Consider the following 19,833-nt stretch of genomic DNA (forward strand, 5'->3'; position numbering starts at 1 on the left):
TTTTAATACCTCCTCCCCCCTCAAGACAGTACTACAATCTAACCTGAAACATGATGGCCACTGTCAGGCATTCTTTGAAAGGAAACACTACGTGGAACAAACATTACGTCGAGCAGGCATCCCCTCAGGAAAAGAAACAAAACCCCAAACCCTACTAAATTAAAAGGTTGTACCAGAAAACAAAACAGCAGAATAGGTCAAAAAGGTCAAGGATAGAATAGTTACAAGTCAGTAAGTTTGACAGAGGGCCCTCCATCAACTGAATATTTGAAACTTGAAATTCACTGTAAGACTGACTCCATATACTAGTTAGAAAAACAGATTAAGAATAAAGCACTGAAGAGTTTTTTTGTTTTATAATTCTTTTACAGTAACAACCCAAAACGTAACTACAGCACTGTATTATTACTGATGTGTGAAAACTTTTATATAACAGCTTCCCAAACTTGTATGAAATACAAAAATCAACATAATGAAAACGTAGTGTCTAGTACAAGTACACTAGTATTTCACAACAAACAAAACCCGACTATTTTAATTAACAACAACTTTTTAAACATTACCAAAATATTACCATAAGGTTATCATAACTTACAAGGAAGCAATTTTCCTCTCAACAGACAGTATTTTTCAGATCATTATAGAGACAGTTTTGCAAGGATGAATGAGTGCAGTGATGAAGTAATCTGCGGAAGGAGGTGTCCAACTAGTCTCACATCTCACAGCTGTTGGGGCAGCCCACAGAAGTTGAAGGAACCTTGTTTCTGGTAACTTCTATGCTACATCACACTACTCTTGTTTACAGCTTTGACACCTTTAGAATGCTTTAAACCCACTACTAAAAATAGTGATTGTCAGAAAACAGTTGATAACAGCCTGATAATTCAGTTTCACATTTGGAAGTACACAAATGACTTTTTAAACCATTCTACCACCAACAGTAGGTAGTGAACTACAGGACACTCAGTGAATGCTACATACAAAAAAAAAAAAAAAAAAAAAAGAACAATTCTACCACAGGATGCCTACAGATGAAGTACAAATTGTCAATGATTCTCACATTGATATAGTTTTGTTTGTTTTTAAGAAATTCCACTTCTGATTATTTTTTTCTTCAAAGACAGTTATAAAAAATGCAGGGGGAAAAAAAAAAGAGAAAAAGAGACTGATGCACAGCAATCCTGAAACTAACAGGAAAAACATGTCAGTGACTCGCCCGGGGGGGGGGGGGGGAAGCTGGAAGTGATGAGGTGATGCTGGGAGGTGAGGCAAACCAAAATAGACATGCAATGCTGTTAGATACTCCTACCTGTGAAAAAACTGTAATACTCTCAGCTTAATACATGTATTTAAACTGATGATAGGAAGCTCTAGAATGATTTTCTCACTGTGAATATGAACCCAACAGTTAAACACTTTACTAACGAGAATTGCATTTCACTGAAAGAAATCACACACACTAACTTCACACGCAATCCGCCTTGCAGTTAGTCAATGAACTGCTCTATATGCGGAGACTTCACAATCCAGGATCCATAACCATGTTGCTCTAAGTAGCTGTGCAGCAACTTTTTAGCTTCTTGATACGATTCAGACTGAACCTAAAAAATGAAAAAGTATTGTCTTGAGATCCTCCAAGATCCATGGTCCCAGAGATCTGCATTCTTCAACACTGTCATATAATATGCGTGACAACAAACCTCAGAGAAAAAAAACCTCAGAGAAAAAAACGCGAACAGATTTTACAATTCCATTACTTGCTGACAGTGAAGTAATGTTACAGAAACTAAGAACTTACTATTTGTATATTTTTGGGCATTTACTGGAATAGGAGAATTGTTCTGTTAAATATGATGTGATCTTTTTTTCCCCCAGCATCTTTTCAGTTCCAACATCATCTTTACACAGAAAATAAATTAACATTCAATGTCACTCAATGAACAAGAATACTGAGGAGTAAGATTAGACTATGTACTTCCAAGCAGGGACATGTGTGAGTAAATTTTATTTACGGCAATCAAAACCCACAGTAGCTCCTTTAGGTCATTTCTCTGTCTTTTTATACCACAAGAAAAAGCTTAGAAATTAGTGATAATGATTCCTACTTTCCTTTCCCTCTGCAAAGTAAGAATTCCTACACAAAAGTACTCTGTGGCAGAAAAATATGTATGTATGTATGAACTGAATATAAAATAGTTAGATTAAAAAGAAAAAGACAAAAAAAAACTTCCAATATGAAACTAATCTTACTGTAAGCAAAATGTCAAGCAGCCTTCAAATCCTGAGACAAAATATGAAAGATTTTCATAGAGGATGCGTCAAGATCAATTTCACTTGACTTTACTTGAATACAGCCATTTCAGAGATTCTTAGGCAAAGATTACGGGCAATAAAGGAATCTAGATGTTCATGTGAAGTCTTCAACAATCCAGAAGATCACCCCAGTCTACCAAAGCAGTTTTGAGAGAAACCTTTCAGAGATTTAATATATTTGTTCTCCCTTACCAGCTTACCTTAGCTTCGTGGTATGTAGCAATTTGAAGTAAATCATTTCTTTCCGCTTCCTTAGCCAGCAATTTGAAACGACTAAGCATTGCCGCCTTGCAAAGACGACTTGCCATGTAAGTACCACTTTTGAACGGTGAACTACAGTTAAAATGACAAAAAGCATAGTAAAACTCAGTAAGAGGTGCCTAACAGGTATATTGCTCTGATCATGATTGCATTTTTTTTGCCCCAGCGCTTTGTGAATTCAATCATATGATGCTGCTTCCACTTTGAATAAGCAAAGCTAATGCAGGTAAGAGATAAAATAAGCTGGCTAAGAACTGTTTACAAACTGGAAGAGAAATCTCTCACTTTGATAACAGTGTAGGCTCTATGCATAGCTTAAAAACCGAACATTCAAATGGACCAACACAGAACTGCAAGTCTATTATTTTCAACATAATGGAGAATAAAATTCTGACCTTTCAGCGGTTTTTCCATTTAATCCATCCACAATCTCCACTGATGCATCTGACAGCGACCAATTCAAACTAAGAGACCTGTGTTTCATATCCATCTGAATCGGCTGTGCAGCGTTCACCAAATAAATATGAGATCTGTTGACCACATAAAGCATGGGAAGCTCCACTGTGAGTGCATCATCAATACGCTGTTTTATAGCTATTTCTAACCCTCTCGTATCCTTGCAATTTCCATTTCCTGTTAAAACAAAACCAGTCACATGTAAGAAAATCAACAAATTTTCCATCAGTCGACGTTACATCGATTTTTCTACAAAAAAATGTTCAGAAAAATCAGTCCCAATATTTCTGTTCTGAATGGTGAACTAGTTAAAATGACAAAAAGCATAGTAAAACTCAGTAAGAAATGCCTAACATATATATTGCTCTGATCTGAGCAAACTGAAAAATTTCACTTTTTTTTTCCCCCTCTCCAGAGCCATCATCATTGGATACTTCCTGGTTTGGAATAATTAACTCTTCATTAACGTTTCACCTCACAGAAGACACCATTAAAATAGAACTTCCATGTTCTCCATTAGAAAACACACTAGCCGATGTGCTCACATTGCTCCATACTAAAACATCTTTTTTAAGAAAAGATCCCAGACTTCTTATGGTAGAAACTAACAAACCTCAGATTTCAATTACGCATGTTCAAAAAAAAAAAAAAACTACTTAAAGAAACATTCAAATAAACATATTGCATCTCAAGAACAGTCATAAAATATGTTACTCTTCTATTTAGTACATATTATAGATTATTATGCTTACTTTGAACAGCACTCAAGTGAGCATGAGGAGCTTTTTTATTGCTTCTTTTAAGCAAAAGTGCCCCAACTTCCTTAGAAGGAACATGCAGTTATTCACCAATCATCGCAAAATCTTTTGAAGAACTTCAGAAACCTTCTTCAGTTTTAGAAAAGGAAAAGCTGATACAGCTTCAGTGTCTGGGCAACTCAGATATATGTGTACTATGTCAATACTACTCAGTAATACAAAGGCTCAGAGAAAAAAAACACCTTAAAAACTCGAGGATAATACTCATTAACTTAATTCCGCCTTATAAATAAAAAATATTGAAATGAGTTCCGATAGCAGCATTGTCTTCCTGAACGCTACAAAAACCTGAGAATTCAGCATTACCCTGGTAATCCCTATTGCACAACAAAACATTTATTTGCAATAACCAATACAAAGTAGTGAAATAAAAAAGTTTAAAAAAAAAAAAAATACTTCCTAATATAGCTGCTAAGGTAAACCAGGGTGAGGCTTACCCAGAATTGAGCATTCTTATATTTTCAGTCAAATACTGGAGCAGTTTTTCCACCACTGCTCATTTCTACAGTTAAGTGACTAACACTATCACCTTAAAGTCACCATATTTGATCAAATAGTTAACACAGCATTTACCACACTTATCTGGTATTTTCTTAATATTTAAAATTTCATTTGTTATAGAACAATATTGAATTTCTGGTATTAATCTAATGCCACTATACTAATAAAGGGAGGGCCATCTGTAAAACTAAAAAGAAACGAGTTTTACATTAGGCCATTTCCAAGATAAGTGAAAACAAAACAAAACACATCCAGTAGCTTTTCAGAAAAAAAAAAAAACAACTCTGCAAATCTTTAAAAAAAACACCACTGTTTAGTTCATTTTTTTTATAAATTACAACGAAAGTGGAAGATGAAGACATACAAAAAAATTGTGCATTTGCTGAGCTTACCTACAAGAATACTGTTGATATAAACTGGTTCAATGAAGTGACTCAGCAACGCCCCCTGAATACCAACCACTTCCCATTTTGTTAATTTGTCAGTGGCTGACATGCTCCTTGCTCTAACAGTTTTAGGTGGACAACAAACCGAAAGGTAAATCCTGCCTTCTACAGCAACATGGAGACTCAGTTCTTCACTAGCTTCATAAGCAGACATAGATTGGGGATTGAGATGTCTAAAGTTAAGACATGGAAAGGAATTTCAGTGAGGAAGTAGTCAAAAATTATTATAAAGCGGTATCTAATGCTGTTTACCCCAAAATACCTAATGGATTACTTGCAACTGTCTTTAAAAAATATATATATCTTTAAAGTAACTTACTTTGTATATAAACTGATCTGCCATATTAGAATAAGTTATTTCCGAGTTTGTCACAGTAGTGTACATGCATTGACCAGAACAGACCAAAAGCGAGAGAAAGAACTAATGGTGGATCTGTGATCTGTTAACTATCATAGAGCAGCTGGCAAGCTGCATCCAGTCTCGTGAACTATTTCCTTCTAAGAGCAGGCTATGACACAGAGAAAGTGATCTGAAACCTTCTGCAATTCTTGCAGGAAGGATTCCCCCAGTCAGCACAACTGACAACGAACTGACTGTGACTTCCAGTCCAGAAGTCTACCTTCTGAGCAGCAAAATAGGGTATGAAAGTACCCGGCTGCCTTGTTATTCCACTGCACCACTCACTAATGGGGAAACAAAGTAATATTCTTCATTATAACTTGGTTAAGCCATTGAATGCTGCTGTTAAGTCTCAAGACTATTACAAAAATTTCAGGAATACAACAGAAGTTAGAAGTATAGAGGTAAGCACAGACTTGACGAGGCAGGTATACTCCTTTTCTGTTATCTCTCTTTTCTACAAAGCAGAGCAGCTTTGTAAAGTTTTTTTAAAGTATGCAATCCAAGACTTTTTACAGTCTAGTCCTGGGGTACAAAGGATGACGTTAAATTACCACGTTTGCTTCCTCAATGGTTAAATTCAGAGTACCTCAGGGTGAAGGGTTAAGAGGTAAATAGACGATCCGTAATAAACGGAGTATCATCCTGAAATTATAACCAATGTAAAAGTTTTGTGTATCATCATGCATCTCAGACACTTATCACTACCACCCTGTACACTAATGCTTCCAAAACTTGAAAAAATATTCAGCAGAGGCCCCCCACTATTAAAAACACATAATGATGCCTATTTTTCACACTCACGTTTGTCAATGTGAACAAACTCATCTTCCATTACAACACATCTGAAAACAGCTGGGTACTTACAACTGTGATTTTAACTGTGCAGATCCTTTTGGCAGCTGATTCATATAGAGAAAGATATTTGTATTTTGTTTCAGGACAAGCAGCTTTGAGCCAGGCGCTGTGCAAAATATGGATTTCTCTGTGCGTGCTGGATTTTTATTATAGAACAGCATAAGATGTCTATAAAAATATCTAAAAGAAAGTGGTAAGTAACAAGCGTGAGAAATGCTAACTTGTTCACGAATATGTGGACATTCACATTTAATTTACTTTGTTCTGTATGATTTGATCATAATCTAGAAGGTACTACCTAAAAACATACAAAGGCACTTATATTTACCTTAGGAAAAGTAAAACTAAGAACTGGCTGCAAAAGAAGTGGTAACTATTGGTACACACACTCTCACCTAAGGAGAGAACGCCTTGCAGTAACGATGGCATGGCTGTCGTGTAACACTCTTCCACAGGGTTGATAGTCCTTACTGTAATTACATTCTCCTGTTCCTAGAGCTACAATTTCATACCGTCCACCTAAAAAGAACACATTTATTTTTATGTGATCAAGGAATTGCCTTTTTCAAACTTTTCCTTTAAAACTAGTTAAACAGATCCAAGAATCAATATTTTCAGTTTAATGAAGGTATTCATTTAATGATCTCAAGAACTCTGACATCAAGGACAGCACCATCACGCTTAAAAAACACGGGGAGAACAAGCAGTATTTGGCTGGGGGGGTTTCCTTAATGCAGGTAGGGCAAGCCACGTGGAACAGGTTACACAGATGGGCTGTTGAAGAATGCTGATGGAAGGCCTCACAGCTGCTGAAGGCAACAGCATACTAGAGCACACTTGAAAACAAAGCCTGGAACAGATTGTTTGATGTTCTTGCAGCAGTCCACTGCTCATGTCAACATATGTTACCACACATCAGTGCTTCACTATACAAAAAGTGACAACGACGACACTGATATAAGATGACAAGAAGTAACAGTGACGGTCTACCGTACAGCAGTACATTTCACATGGCCGCACCCGAATTTAGAATCTCTTTCAAAAAATCACTTGAACTCTTGGTGAAAAGAATTCCCCCACATTTCATCAGCCCTGATCCCTCTTTTTATTCTTTTAGCCGTCTTTGAGGCCCACCTTGTCATTTCTACCTCATCCAATTCTCTCTCCTTGGACCTCTTTACTCATCCACCGACAGTACTCCATCAGCTTAAGAGCAACACACAAGTTCTCCTGACATAGAATATTTGTGATAGAGCCATCAGAAGAGAGCATGTCAAAGGAGAACAGCTACCATTTATGTCTATGTATGAGATCAGAAACACATTAAAGCAAAGCTCTCTGGGAACACAGACTAGGCTGCCCAAGCCCCTGTACGCGGGATTAAAGCAGACTTGCCTTTTTCAATGATGAAGGCAGCCAGTGAACTGCCACAACTTTGGTACTCCGGGTATTTGGTAGTCAGGCTGTTAAATAGTCTTTCCAACATTTGTGAAAATTTTTGATATATAAGCCGTCTTCCTTCTAAATAGAACAAAAAAATCCAGCAAGACACAAATTTGCAGGGGAAAAAACAGGCAGCAGCAAACACTTCCCAGATTATTAATCGAAACCCACAATAAAAGCGCTACTGTGAGCACACATTGTGATTCTGACAATTATAAGGATGGGCATGAACAAATGAAGGACAAGAATACCTTAACACCTCCTGGTTTTACTAGTCATGACAAATTGGGGATATGGAGTAAGATTGACCATCTACTGGAAAGAGCATTTCAAAAAAAGGACAGAAATATTGTTTCTGTCACAGATTCAAGACTGCAATTCAAGCAATTTACTGAAGTTGCATCTATCAGCCAGTTGTAGAAGCAATGGTCAGTCTCCCACTTCTGCGACTAACTTGCGGCATTCTTCAGAAAGATGTCTAAAACAAGAGTAACTTCACACGGGTCATCCAATGTTTTAGGAACAGCATTAAAGAAAAACAAAAGCATTTGATGGATAATCTGAATCAACATAGAAAAACAAGACTATTCCTTACCAAAACAGATCCTTGAAACATAAGCGGACTTTGCTGGAGCTTCAGGCTCAACAGGAATACAGGGAGGACCTAAGAATTTAACAAAATTTCAACCTGGGGTTGACATTACAGATTTCAAAACATGGATGACACACTATTTCCAGCAAGCTAAACTTTCCAATTCTCTACAAATGGTTTTTCTGATTCTGAAGTCCTTACAAGCATAGAACTGTTTAGGTAGCAACCCTTAAAAGAAGGCAAACATTACGGTAGCTGAATTCTTTTGGAAGTAGTAACTTGGTGGTTTTAATTTTTTTCATTAAGAGAGTTCTCAACCACTTAGGATCAACTTCATGTTGCTGTAAACTCATGAGCAGCAAAACAAGTGCAACAGCAACAAATAGATTCCTTCAGTAATTCTCCTCTTTGTGCTACAAACTCCAATGCAACTCCTAGTATATAAAAGACAAAGGGAAAAGACAGTTTCAGAACTGTATGACAAGTAACGCCACTCAAAGGATCCAAGAGAACTGACAGAAGCCACAATACAGAAACACTCCATAAAGCTACACAGAAATTTTGCATAGAAAATCTTTAAGCAAGGCTTTTCAAGTTCTGTTTAGGTACTGCTAGAGTATTTACCTGACTTGTCAGAAGTCATTGCCCCTGCATACTCCAACTCAAGTATCTCATCAAGAGCCAGTTTAGCTGCATTGAATTTAGCTTCCTTCTTGTTTTTTCCCAATCCAGTCTTGTAGCAAACACCATTCAACACAGCACAAAAGGCAAAATAAAGACTTATGACATTGCCTTTAAAGGAGAAAAAGGCACACAGTTAGTAAATCTATTTAATGTACTTTTATCAATAGCACCGTGTGCTTCCAGCCCCGAAAGCCAACCGTATCCTGGGCTGCATCAAACGCTGCATGGCCAGCAGGGCAAGGGAGGTGATTCGCCCCCTCTGCTCTGCTCTTGTGAGACCCCACCTCGAGTCCTGCACCTAGCATGAGAAGGACAGGGACCTGTTGGAAAGAGTCCGGAGAAGGGCCACAAGGATGATCAAGGGACTGGAGCACACCTCCTGTGAAGACAGGCTGAGAGAACTGGGGTTGTTCAGCATGGAGAAGAGAAGGCTCCGGGCAGACCTTACAGCAGCCTTCCAGTACCTAAAGGGAGCCTACAGGAAAGCTGGGGAGGGACTCTGTCACGGAGCGTAGCGATAGAACAAGGGGGAATGGCTTTATACTGGAAGAGGGTAGGTTTAGATTAGATATGACGAAATTCCTCACTCAGAGGGTGGTGAGGCAGAGGCACAGGTTGCCCACAGAAGCTGTGGATGCCCCATCCCTGGAGGAGACCATTCCACAATTCTATATTCTATGAGAAGCTTTCATGACAAAGAGTAAAAAGAATTTGTTTTAAAAGAGCTCTTTCCCCTAACCAGATCAATAGTGACAATGCCCTTTGCTACATAATTTCTGAAGAGAACAACAAAACCAAAAAAGATCAGATAAAACTCCCAGAAATAAACTGAAGTTAAATGAGTTTCACCTTCAGTAATAGGAAAGTAACTAAGAAAAAGTCCTATGGCTCCGTAACAAAGAGGCACTTCTACTACATGGTGGGGACTGGGTAAATATTAAAAGGGAATCAAAGAGATGACATTAAAAAAAAATTCAGCTCAGGAATGCTATCAACTAACTCGCAAATGCAGGACCTGTATTTTACAGAGGAGAAATGAAGACCTGAAATGGCTACAAAGACCTCTATTTAACAACAATTAACAGGCATTTCTTTGTAGCAAATTGTGAAAGATAAGATGAAGATCCACAGAGACAGAAACTGGAATACAAAAGTGTATCATGTCTGGTTGAACTCATCATTCTTTAGATGAATAGTGGACTTCCAAAAAGAAGGAAAAATATGTCTGGTCTCAACGAGGTAGATTGAAGTCCTTTGCAGAAGAAATTATGATAACTTGTTAGCAGATGAACTGTAAGAGGGGCAAACACAATTTTAGGCAACACCATGTAAGACCACAGAGGTACAACTGCCCTTATGCCCTTGTACAGAGAGAGATCTCACTCTGAATGTTATACCCTGCTCTGCTCAACATAGAGCCCGAGCTGGAACGAAAAAGGGGGAAGAAGACCAGGGAAAAGGACACCTTCTCTTACAAAGAATACAGGAATGCCTGGGTTTGCTAACCCTGCCCTCTCAGACAAAAAAAGCAAAAACAAAATATCAAGACAGCATACAACTGCTGCACCCCAGAGAAAGAGAAAGAACTGCTTACAGTAAGTAGAAGGCAAGAATAACATGCAAAATTGGGAATAAACTGGCCACGAGGAAACTCAGTCTGGAAGTCAGAAGCAGCTTCCACTGAAATCAGAACAGTACTAGGTGAGCAACAAGCAGCCATGGGGATGTGAAAGCCAACCTCTTCTAAGATGAAAAATGATTACGGTTCTGAGAAGAAAACACTTGTGACAGCAAGTGGATCTGACTGGTGGCCAGGACTTCCCTTCCTGGTTCCTGCACAAACAGAGACAGGACCGACATCGGTATTGCTCCAAGCGCATGGCAACAAAGGGCGTATGTTACAGCTAATGTACCCAGACAAGACGTAAACGGCTTCACAAGGGCTGAACAGTGATTTCTTAATTTAATAAGAAAGCCAAAAGACATACTAAGCTCTTCTATAACAGTAACTACCTAGGAAGACTAACTGCTTGACTATACAAGATAAAACGAAAAGGATGTCAAGAAGTAGCAGCCAGAACTTCATACGATTAATCTGATCAAATTCTGTGGTAATTAATTATAAAACGTGACTGTGTAGACAGTAAAAGGGTAAACAAAAAGCAACGTATGTGGCAGTAGTTCAACCAACACTTTAAAAAAAAAAATCTGTATTAGTGCCATTAATACTAGCCAGGGAAACTGACATCATCTCTAGGATAAGGAAACACAATTATATTTAAGCAAAGAAGTATTTACCTGGCGCGCTAGTTTCTTTCAATTCAAGTTGTACGCAGTGCATTTGTGCAAACTGATACAAGGCAGATACTGGGTTTATTTTACCCTGCTTGTATGTTTCAATAAACTCTGCTAGCACTTCCTTTGAGGGAAGTGCTGACTGTGGAGGTATACGGGGTGGTTTTGACAGTAAAGGCTCTGGAATAAAATCAAAGAATAAATTTAAGAAAAGAACTGAACAGCCTCCCCAACAGTTTACATCTGTTTAAAATAAATGGTTTTTAGACACTTCTTCAAAGAAAAACCAAAAACATTTGCTCTAGAACAGTATTGCTTTGTATTGAACCCTTTTAAATCCATTAAAATACAAGCAATCCTGACGTGGCTTGCACCTCCTCTTTTAAAAGCACCAACGTGCTTACTGTGAGTACTAAGTCCACTAACCTCTGCACATTGACAGGTACTACACGTAAATACAAAATATACTTCAGCCCCAACTGCAAACCAGAGATCAAGTGAAAGTTGCTGATGGCACACTCAGAACAATCAAGCATGTGGTTTTTCACACAGAACAACCAGTGGAACTCCCTGTCATATGACACCATAAACCTGCAGCAAGCACATCCATTCAAAAAGCAAGTAACTCCTCAGAAGAGGAGCCACCCCCTACAAACTGCTGCTTAACGCAGGGACAGCACCTCTGGCTGAGGTGGAAAAGAGGAGGACAGGCTGAGAGCAGCCCGCCCTGCAGGGCCCCACCGTCAGCCACACCTGCGACCAGGAGAGCGAGGTGGGGAGGATGCTCCATCCAGCAGACCCCACACACGCTGCAGTGGTCAAAGTGGAGCAAGTCCTCCAGTCCCAAGAGGCTTTTCTGCATTCTGACGGGTATCCTTGAGACAAGCTCACAACTCTTGAGTTTCATTCAAAAGACAAATTCTTTCCAAGGTGCACAGTGAATCTGGAAAGTTGTCTTTGAGCTCTCCTCTACCATAACCAGCAACGTTTCCTGCAGCATCTAGTGCTGCGAAGACTGCTCTGGTCTTTAAAATTAAGCAAAAAAGACAACGTTAAACCTTTTCCCCTATATCAGCTCCAGGATGGATGGGATTTTCAGGTTCAGGGTCACCATATACTCAACCACAAAATTGTGTCTTCCAACAAATTAGAAAAATAATAAAATGGTATCTCAAAACCCCAGTCCCATAAATTGGTGCCTTTTCCCTATTACAACTATTTGAAGAGATAAAACTCCAAATGCATCCAGTGACATCCAAGACTGCAGTTAAACTTTTCTCAATGACCTGTTAAAATTTTTGCAACAGTATCTATCACATTGATTTAGCAACCTTTGCAGCATTTTTAATGAGAAACCTAGAATTTGAAATTATGAAACGCTACAGACTATGTAGTCAGTCTACCCTAAAATAATTTTCTTATGCTAACAAACTTGCACTGCAAAAGAAAACCAGAAAAGGAGCAACAAGTTCAAGCAGATGCTAAGAAAGTCATTTGAGAAAATGCAGGAATAAGAAAAAGCTGCAGAGTTCCAAAAACGAGAAAGTCATAAAAGTTACTCCCAGTAGCATTAACAGGTCATTACAACAGCCATTCCTAATGAATAAACTGAAAACTATACCTGGATTTTGTGCCATCTTCCGAGTGAAACCTGGTCCCCTGTACCTCTCAGAAGGTGAGAATTTTGGCCTTACAGCCACAGACTTTCCTAAAAGCTGTTTTGTAGAAGTCTGAGCTGGCAAAATCTTCTTTTGCATCGGGTCACAGGTGGGTGCTGTGGGTGCTCTGGCACTTTGGAAACAGTCACTGTTGCTAGCCATTTTTCATCAACCTACATTCAGTAATAGCGTTATCAGATGTTAAAGGCACGCAATAAACTTGTCTTCTTAGCTAAACCATTCCACAGAAGAAACCTACGCAGAAGCCACACCCCGTTTCCCTACAGACCAAAGAAGAACCAATACACGTTCTCCTTCCAATTCCTCCCCTTTGGCAGCCAACGTGACCAAGCTCAAAGCCACCTCACCACCCACCCCACACATACACACACACACACACCTTCGACAACGATTTGCGGGGTTTTATCTCTCCACCACCCCCGGGAGCAGGACAACCGCCCAGCCGGCTCTCAAGGATGCTGCAGCAGCGAAGCAGAACCCTGAGCAGAGCTCTCCCAAGGCCCGCTCAGCGCCGCCCCCACCACCAGAGCCTCAAAGGCAGCGGCGCAGCCCGGCCATTTTCTGGCGGCCGAGGCGCGAGGGAGGGGCCGGGGCCTCGTCCCGCCGCAAAATGGCCGCCGAGCAGCAGCCGCGACGCGAAGCCTCCCAGCCACGCTGCGGCGGGGCGCGGCCCCCGCGCTGTCTCGCCGGCTTCCCGTGCCGCGGGCCGGGGCCGGGGCAGGGCGGTACCTGAAACCGCCAGAGCGGGGCCCGGTGCTTCCCCGGGCCGCGGGGCCGCCGCCCTCTCCCTGCGGCTGGGCGCCGCCGCCGCCGCCTCTCGTTCTTTCCTCCCTGCGGGCGCCGGGAGCCCGCGCCGCCTCTTCCCAACGCCTTGAGGGGAAGTGCGGCCTCCTGCCCGTGAGGTGAGGGGGGCAGACGCCCCCCGCCTGAATGATACTAGATGCAAAGTTACACTTAAAACACTTTTTTAATCAAAGAGGTTGAACAAAAAAAAAATCTGTACAATAGTTAAATTTTAATACAAGTGTAATAAACTTAACGATTTTTAGCAATCACAGTTTCATAAGTTATGTATATATATAATTTACACGGGTCTACATTGACAAATCAATTTACCAGTCACATCAACATAGGGTTTTGTGTTATGGCAAATAAAGTTTCTGAAAATTCACAGTTAATCTGCAAATATTTTGAAGATGCAGGAATCATATTGCACACAATAAAACAGTGGAGACTGAGGAGCAGATTTACAGTGTTCCAGCTATTCCTTCACAGAATGTACATTGGTCTTAATCATGCAATACTTCAAATACAGAATGGTATCATGTACCACAGTAAACAGTTACTCACAACGTAAGTTTTAAATAGAGTAGCAAAAAGCTGTTAGGTTTCTCTTTAAACCATATTTAAATTCTTACAATAAAACACTTCGATAAAATCAAACGGAATTATGGTTGTCACATTATAGTTTTAGTATTCTTCTTTGTCTTTTCCTTTCTTTTCCTTTTCATCCTGTAGTGCAGTACCAAGTTTCTTTATAAGAACTGACAAAACTTTGTCCAAAGGATCCATGACACCACGCTGCAGCCACTTAGGAATAGTAGTCCTTGCATGGTGAAAACCCAGCTTTTGAAGGATGTAGTCAACGCCAACAGGATCAATTTTTCTCCCAGTCCAGGATATTAACCTAACAAAGCAACAACAGCAATAATAGGCTACTGGATCTTGAATTTACCTAGCAACTAGCATTTGTCTATATAAACACCCATTGTTACTTCTGCCCAACAGGCTTCAAGCTTAATATATACACACAGCTGAAGATAACCTACTCTCAAAGGAACAGGATGCTCAGGGAGATAAGAATTTGTTTGGCCTGGGTTGATGTGTGTTTTGATATGAAGTGAATGAACACTTACATGCACTAGTAGTGTCAGCAAAGGTTAGAAAGCAAACAAACCCTGACAGAAAAAAAGTCATTTTTAGGGATTAAATGTGTGTAATGAGAGCAGTGGGTGGCTAGTATATATGCTGTTCTCTTGTGTTATGTTTAAACTTCTATATAGCAACTTGTACATAGTGTTGTGGTTTTTTTTATTTTAAGGTGACTGCTGAAGTAATAACTAGAACCACCTAAATTCCTACTCTGGAGAAAAAAAAAAATCTTCCCTCTTGGCACGGTAGGAAGGAATTTGTTGCCAAGTGTCAGCAAAGTATACATGTGAGGAAAAAAGAAAAGGAGAAGAGTTAACTTGTCAATACCTGAATTTTTCAAATAATTCATATTTATCATTAACATGCAACTCAATTTTTATATTATGCAAGAGTATAAAGGAAGTTCTTCTGTAGAATTGCTTGTAAGAACAGAAAGACAGCCCTTCAAAAGAAAAATGGTGAAATACATGGAATAGGCTAAAGTTGCGCCAGGGGAGGTTTAGGTTGGATATTAGGAAGAACTTCTTTACTGAAAGGGTTGTGAGGCACTGGAATAGGCTGCCCAGGGAAGTGGTTGAGTCACCATCCCTGGAGGTCTTTAAAAGACGTTTAGATTTAGAGCTTAGTGATATGGTTTAGTGGAGGACTTGTTAGTGTTAGGTCAGAGGTTGGACTAGGTGATCTTGGAGGTCTCTTCCAACCTAGATGATTCTGTGAAAACTGCAAGGTGAGAAGTTACATGGTAGAAAGTGAATGAAGGACAAAGTGAAAAACAGTCATCTGTGGTTCTTAATGAGTTTAATTTCATTGTCCTGATTTTGAAGAGCCTTTAAAGATTCTTTTAACCTAAGTTCTAAGCAGTTTACCTTCCAAAAGTGCAATCTAGAAGTTAATTAATGTGATAATTGCATAATCCAGCTTTTGTCATGTCCTGACCATCTTTCATACCAGCACTAATAGCCAAAGATGAATCTCTAACAGCATCCATGTGATCAATCCTCTTAGTAGCTGAACAGAATCAACTTGGAAACGCTTGCGTTTTGAAGGACAGTACCCACAGATAAAATGCATAAAGAGATTGCAGATAAACATGGTCGTTACCTGAGCGTGGGTTCCAAATGCCAAGTATTGCACATAAATTCTCTCCAGTCAACTGTAGTGTAAGTAATGCTTTCCTCTGCTTCTTTCTCAGTGGAGCTGTCTTCAAGTACACCAACGGAGTTTTTCTGCCCTGGACGAGAAGCCAAAATGCGAGGAGGAAAAATAGCTACAAAATGGAGATGGGGAAAAAAAACACACAACAAATCATCAGTCAGTCATGAGCATCTCATTTGAATCCTCTTTGGACATCTTAAAAGAAACACCAGAGCAAATCTCAAACAAGAGAAAAACACCTTATGTTTCAGCTTGTTACTGTAACACTTTTACGGAATTTCTGGCCAACAATTTTGGTTTAAGCAAAATGCTAATAAAATATATGAAAAAAAACTGTATTGTTATTGTTTATTCACATTAAATTTACAACAACCAAAGTCACTGTTTGTCACACTTCACGTATACATCAAATTCTGTTGTCTTCAATTCACTCTTCTTAGCAAAGACCACATATTCTTTAAGAATGCATGTGACAAATCTGAATGCTGTAACTAAACGTGTTCATGTGTTAAAGTAAAGCACTCTCAAGTCAGAAAAAATATGTCTTGAAAAGAAACTCCACTGATGAAAGGACTGCCATGAAAGTAAGGTAGCCTCCTGAAACTGTTTTCATCTGCATGTGCCATCTTACAAAAATAAATTAAACACCAGGTGGCCAAATTGGAGCAAGATTACAACTTCAACTAGCACAAGATCATCAGGAGTGGGTGAGGAACAAAAATCCAGGATCATGTTTGTTCTCAGCAGCATGCTGCACATAGGTACAGTGTTGGAGGTGCTGTGCTGTTTCTGAACAACCAGTTGTGTGTACACAACAGAGCCACGTGCCAGAGATACCAACGGAGCGCCCTGAACAATGGTGGCATAGCAGCATGCTGGCACTACTGGGTTCTTAACTCTGTATGCAGCTACCCTGCTTCCAGTCTTACGGGGCCTGACTTAAACTCAGCTCAAATATTCATGGACAACTCTGCGCTTTTTGTGTAGTTAAACTTCGCTTACCAGTGATCAAAAGAGGTAGCTACCTTTTCACAGCACTAACAATTTCACAAACATTTAATACTACTTCTGTTGGTTTCAATAGAAGCAATTTAGGCACTTTATTATTATTATTTTTAATTAAATAAATTTTTAAACAAGTCAACTGTATTTAGAAAGTATGCAAATATTTACTATCAAGTAGTCTGACAATTACAGACTGTCAGGCCAGTCTTACCACAAATAACAGCTTACCTTTTTCTTTTTCTTTTAGATAAGCAGACACCAAGTCATGTAGAAACATAATCAATTCAGCATCCATAGTTACGCAAATGTGGTCTGTAAATTCAGTTACTACACTGCATTCCACCTTTGGTTTAACACTTGTATCTACAGTCAGATAAAAATAGTATTAATGCATTTTAAGCACATGCCATATACAGAACAGTACACAGAATTTCAATACAGATTACTTGCAAATATAACTGCTGGTACCGAGTAGGCTTTTCCCAACAGTTCTGACTGCAGTCTGAAGATAACATTTTGAAAAGAAGAGCATAAAATTTAGGTTCCTATCTCATATTCCCTTCTTTCAGAATGACCCTTCTCTAACATTTTCTTGAAAGTAAATACCAGCTGGATTGATGATGGGAAACCAGTAGATGCTGTCTACCTTGACTTCAGCAAGGCTTTTGACACCGTCTCCCATAACATCCTCATAGGGAAGCTCAGGAAGTGTGGGATGGATGAGTGGACAATGCCATGTGTTGAGACCTGGCTGGAGGGCAGAGCTCAGGGTGCTGTGATCACTGGTGCAGTCTAGCTGGAAGCCAGTAGCTAACAGTGTTCCCCAGGGCTCACTACTGGGTCCAGTCCTGTTCAACTTACTCATCAGTGACCTGGCTGAAGGACAGAGCGCACCCACAACAAGTTTACTGATGACACCAAACTGGGAGAAGTGGCTGATCCACCGGAAGGCTGTGCTGCCATTCAGAGGGACATGGACAGGCTGAAGAGTTGGGCAGAAACTCCTGATGAACTTCAACAAGGGCACGTGTGGGGTCCTGCACCTAGGGAGGAATCAGCCCCTGCACCAGTACAGGCTGGGGGCTGACCTGCTGGAAAACAGCTCTGCAGGGAAGGGGTCTGATTTCTTCCTCCTGGTGACCTTTGATCCCTGGTGTGGTGCTATTTCAGTACTAGTATGGTCTTTTATCCTACTAACCAAAAAAATCTGAGAGTGGAAGGAGAGTTGTTTGTATTACACTGTATTACAATTTCCCGTTTCACTGAATACAGCTGAAGCATGAAAACTGCAGTACCCAGATCTTCTACTGGGTAGCACATAACAGCTTACTTGTTTAAGATTTTTGTAGGCTGTTGTTTAGTGAGTTACTGAAGTGGTCCCTATTTATACCTCCTCCCACCCGGTTTGGTAAGCTAATGAACTGACAAGATATCTGTATTGCCTTTGAAATAAATGTAATTGTTAGACCTCTGAGCTCCTTTCTGACAATGGTGTGGTGGAGTACTTTTTCAGCCTGGAACTGCAGACACACAAGGTAACATGGACTGTTTCTAAGGGCTTCACAGAATTGATCTAAGAGAAAAAAGCAAGGCAACTGGCAGCAAGTTTGAATTAACTGTACAAGAGTCTTCATCTCCATTGGAACAGTTTTAGGAGCCTGCAGAGAAAGACTGAGAATTACTGGCATACTGCAAGCACTTTTCTTGCATCACAGGAATAGAAAACCGTTTTCTTTCAAATGTAGCCCGTCTTTAATTTTCTTAGCTTACCTCTGTAACACTAATCAGGAGCAGCAGCTGTTGCAACATTCTGGGTTTTAATTTGAAGGGAAGTTGCCTTTATTCATGGTGTTCATGGTCCAGGAATATGGCAAATTGTTTTCAGCCAGTATCATCTTACTAACCTGTGCTTGTTAGACCATTATTAATTCCTCTACCCCAAAAACTCTCTTTCAGCTCAAGGACAGATTTCTCCGTAGAGAACATAATAGGATGGAAGAATCTTGCGTGCATTTGCCATTTATGGAAGCTTAGAAGTAGTTGGCAGGTTAAAAAAAATTAATCCTGTACATAAAGAGCCTCCTGTGATTTTGTGAAATGCCCTCCACCACCCCCCCAAAAAAAAAATAAAACAGCCAGACTAGCTGCAATGTTTCTATTCATTTTTCTTAGCATTTTTTTTTTTTTAATTTTCACAGTGATTGGTCTCTAGACTAGATCTTCACTTTCTCATCAGAATTCCCTCTGCATTTTAAACTGTGTACTTTCTTGCACATCTGCAATAATTTTCAGATTAAAACCTCTTTTCTTATTGGCACAGTATCTTTATATTTAAACCCTTGTTCACGAGAAACAGCTTTGGGTCAAGAAATGCAAATGATTTTTACTGTACCTTGTAATGATGGCTCTTGGGGCTCTTGAACATGAATAGATTTAAAATCCAGCTGCATTCTTGGCAATGCAAAGATGGTTTCCGTTTCATGATTGTAACTGGAACCGCCTCTAAAGCCACTTAGCAAGCTTGAGCTTTTCACAGTTGTGCTGCTCTCTGGGTTATTAGCATCAACATTTCGAAGCAGGTTTAACTCTACAGGAATAATGGGAAATACCTTAATTCACTAATACTTGTTAAAAATAAATTCTGTCAGCACAGAGAGTGACAAATTTTCATATTAATAGTGGCACTTTCACACACTGAAATACATCTCATAATAAAGAAGCGGGGAAGAAATAGGTAAATAGGTTTTGGTATTAAAACATACAAGTACTTCTAAGAATCATTTTTGTTTGTTTGTTTTGTGGTGTTTTTCGTTTTGTTTTTTCAAGCTTACAGTCCAGATTTTATTCATCTGACCACCCTATCACAAGTTTGTTCTAATAACGAACTTTCAGTTAAGTAAAATACAGACCACGTTCAAAAGCATGCCCTCTGTATTAGGAAATATGATAGGACTTAAAATGAAAATAAATGTTTCCAATGGATACAACTAAGACC

The 19,833-nt window shown here is 39.5% G+C and overlaps 2 protein-coding genes across 2 annotated transcripts in view; both read right to left on the reverse strand.

Annotated features, from left to right (window-relative positions):
• Positions 1 to 1,487: 1,487 nt before the first annotated feature.
• ADAD1 (adenosine deaminase domain containing 1) lies at positions 1,488 to 12,824 on the reverse strand. Its single transcript, XM_035554885.2, has 11 exons — positions 12,689 to 12,824; positions 11,071 to 11,247; positions 8,713 to 8,880; positions 8,092 to 8,160; positions 7,449 to 7,574; positions 6,449 to 6,572; positions 6,063 to 6,233; positions 4,742 to 4,968; positions 2,970 to 3,207; positions 2,514 to 2,646; positions 1,488 to 1,601 (listed from the first exon to the last, which is right to left on the reverse strand). The coding sequence occupies exons 1-11, from the start codon at positions 12,822 to 12,824 to the stop codon at positions 1,488 to 1,490; spliced, it is 1,683 nt and encodes a 560-aa protein (XP_035410778.2).
• Positions 12,825 to 13,720: 896 nt separating this feature from the next.
• Positions 13,721 to 19,833, reverse strand: part of BLTP1 (bridge-like lipid transfer protein family member 1) — a 115,903-nt gene continuing 109,790 nt past the window's right edge. The window contains exons 84-87 of the mRNA XM_050710664.1: positions 19,231 to 19,425; positions 17,067 to 17,201; positions 15,780 to 15,945; positions 13,721 to 14,433 (exon numbers count right to left, since the gene is read on the reverse strand). Coding sequence (XP_050566621.1) covers positions 14,217 to 14,433; positions 15,780 to 15,945; positions 17,067 to 17,201; positions 19,231 to 19,425 — 713 coding nt within the window. The 3' untranslated portion in view covers positions 13,721 to 14,216. The remainder of the gene's footprint in view (positions 14,434 to 15,779; positions 15,946 to 17,066; positions 17,202 to 19,230; positions 19,426 to 19,833) is intronic.

Source organism: Cygnus atratus, chromosome 4, assembly GCF_013377495.2.
Source record: "Cygnus atratus isolate AKBS03 ecotype Queensland, Australia chromosome 4, CAtr_DNAZoo_HiC_assembly, whole genome shotgun sequence".
Classification (NCBI taxonomy): Eukaryota; Metazoa; Chordata; class Aves; order Anseriformes; family Anatidae; genus Cygnus; species Cygnus atratus.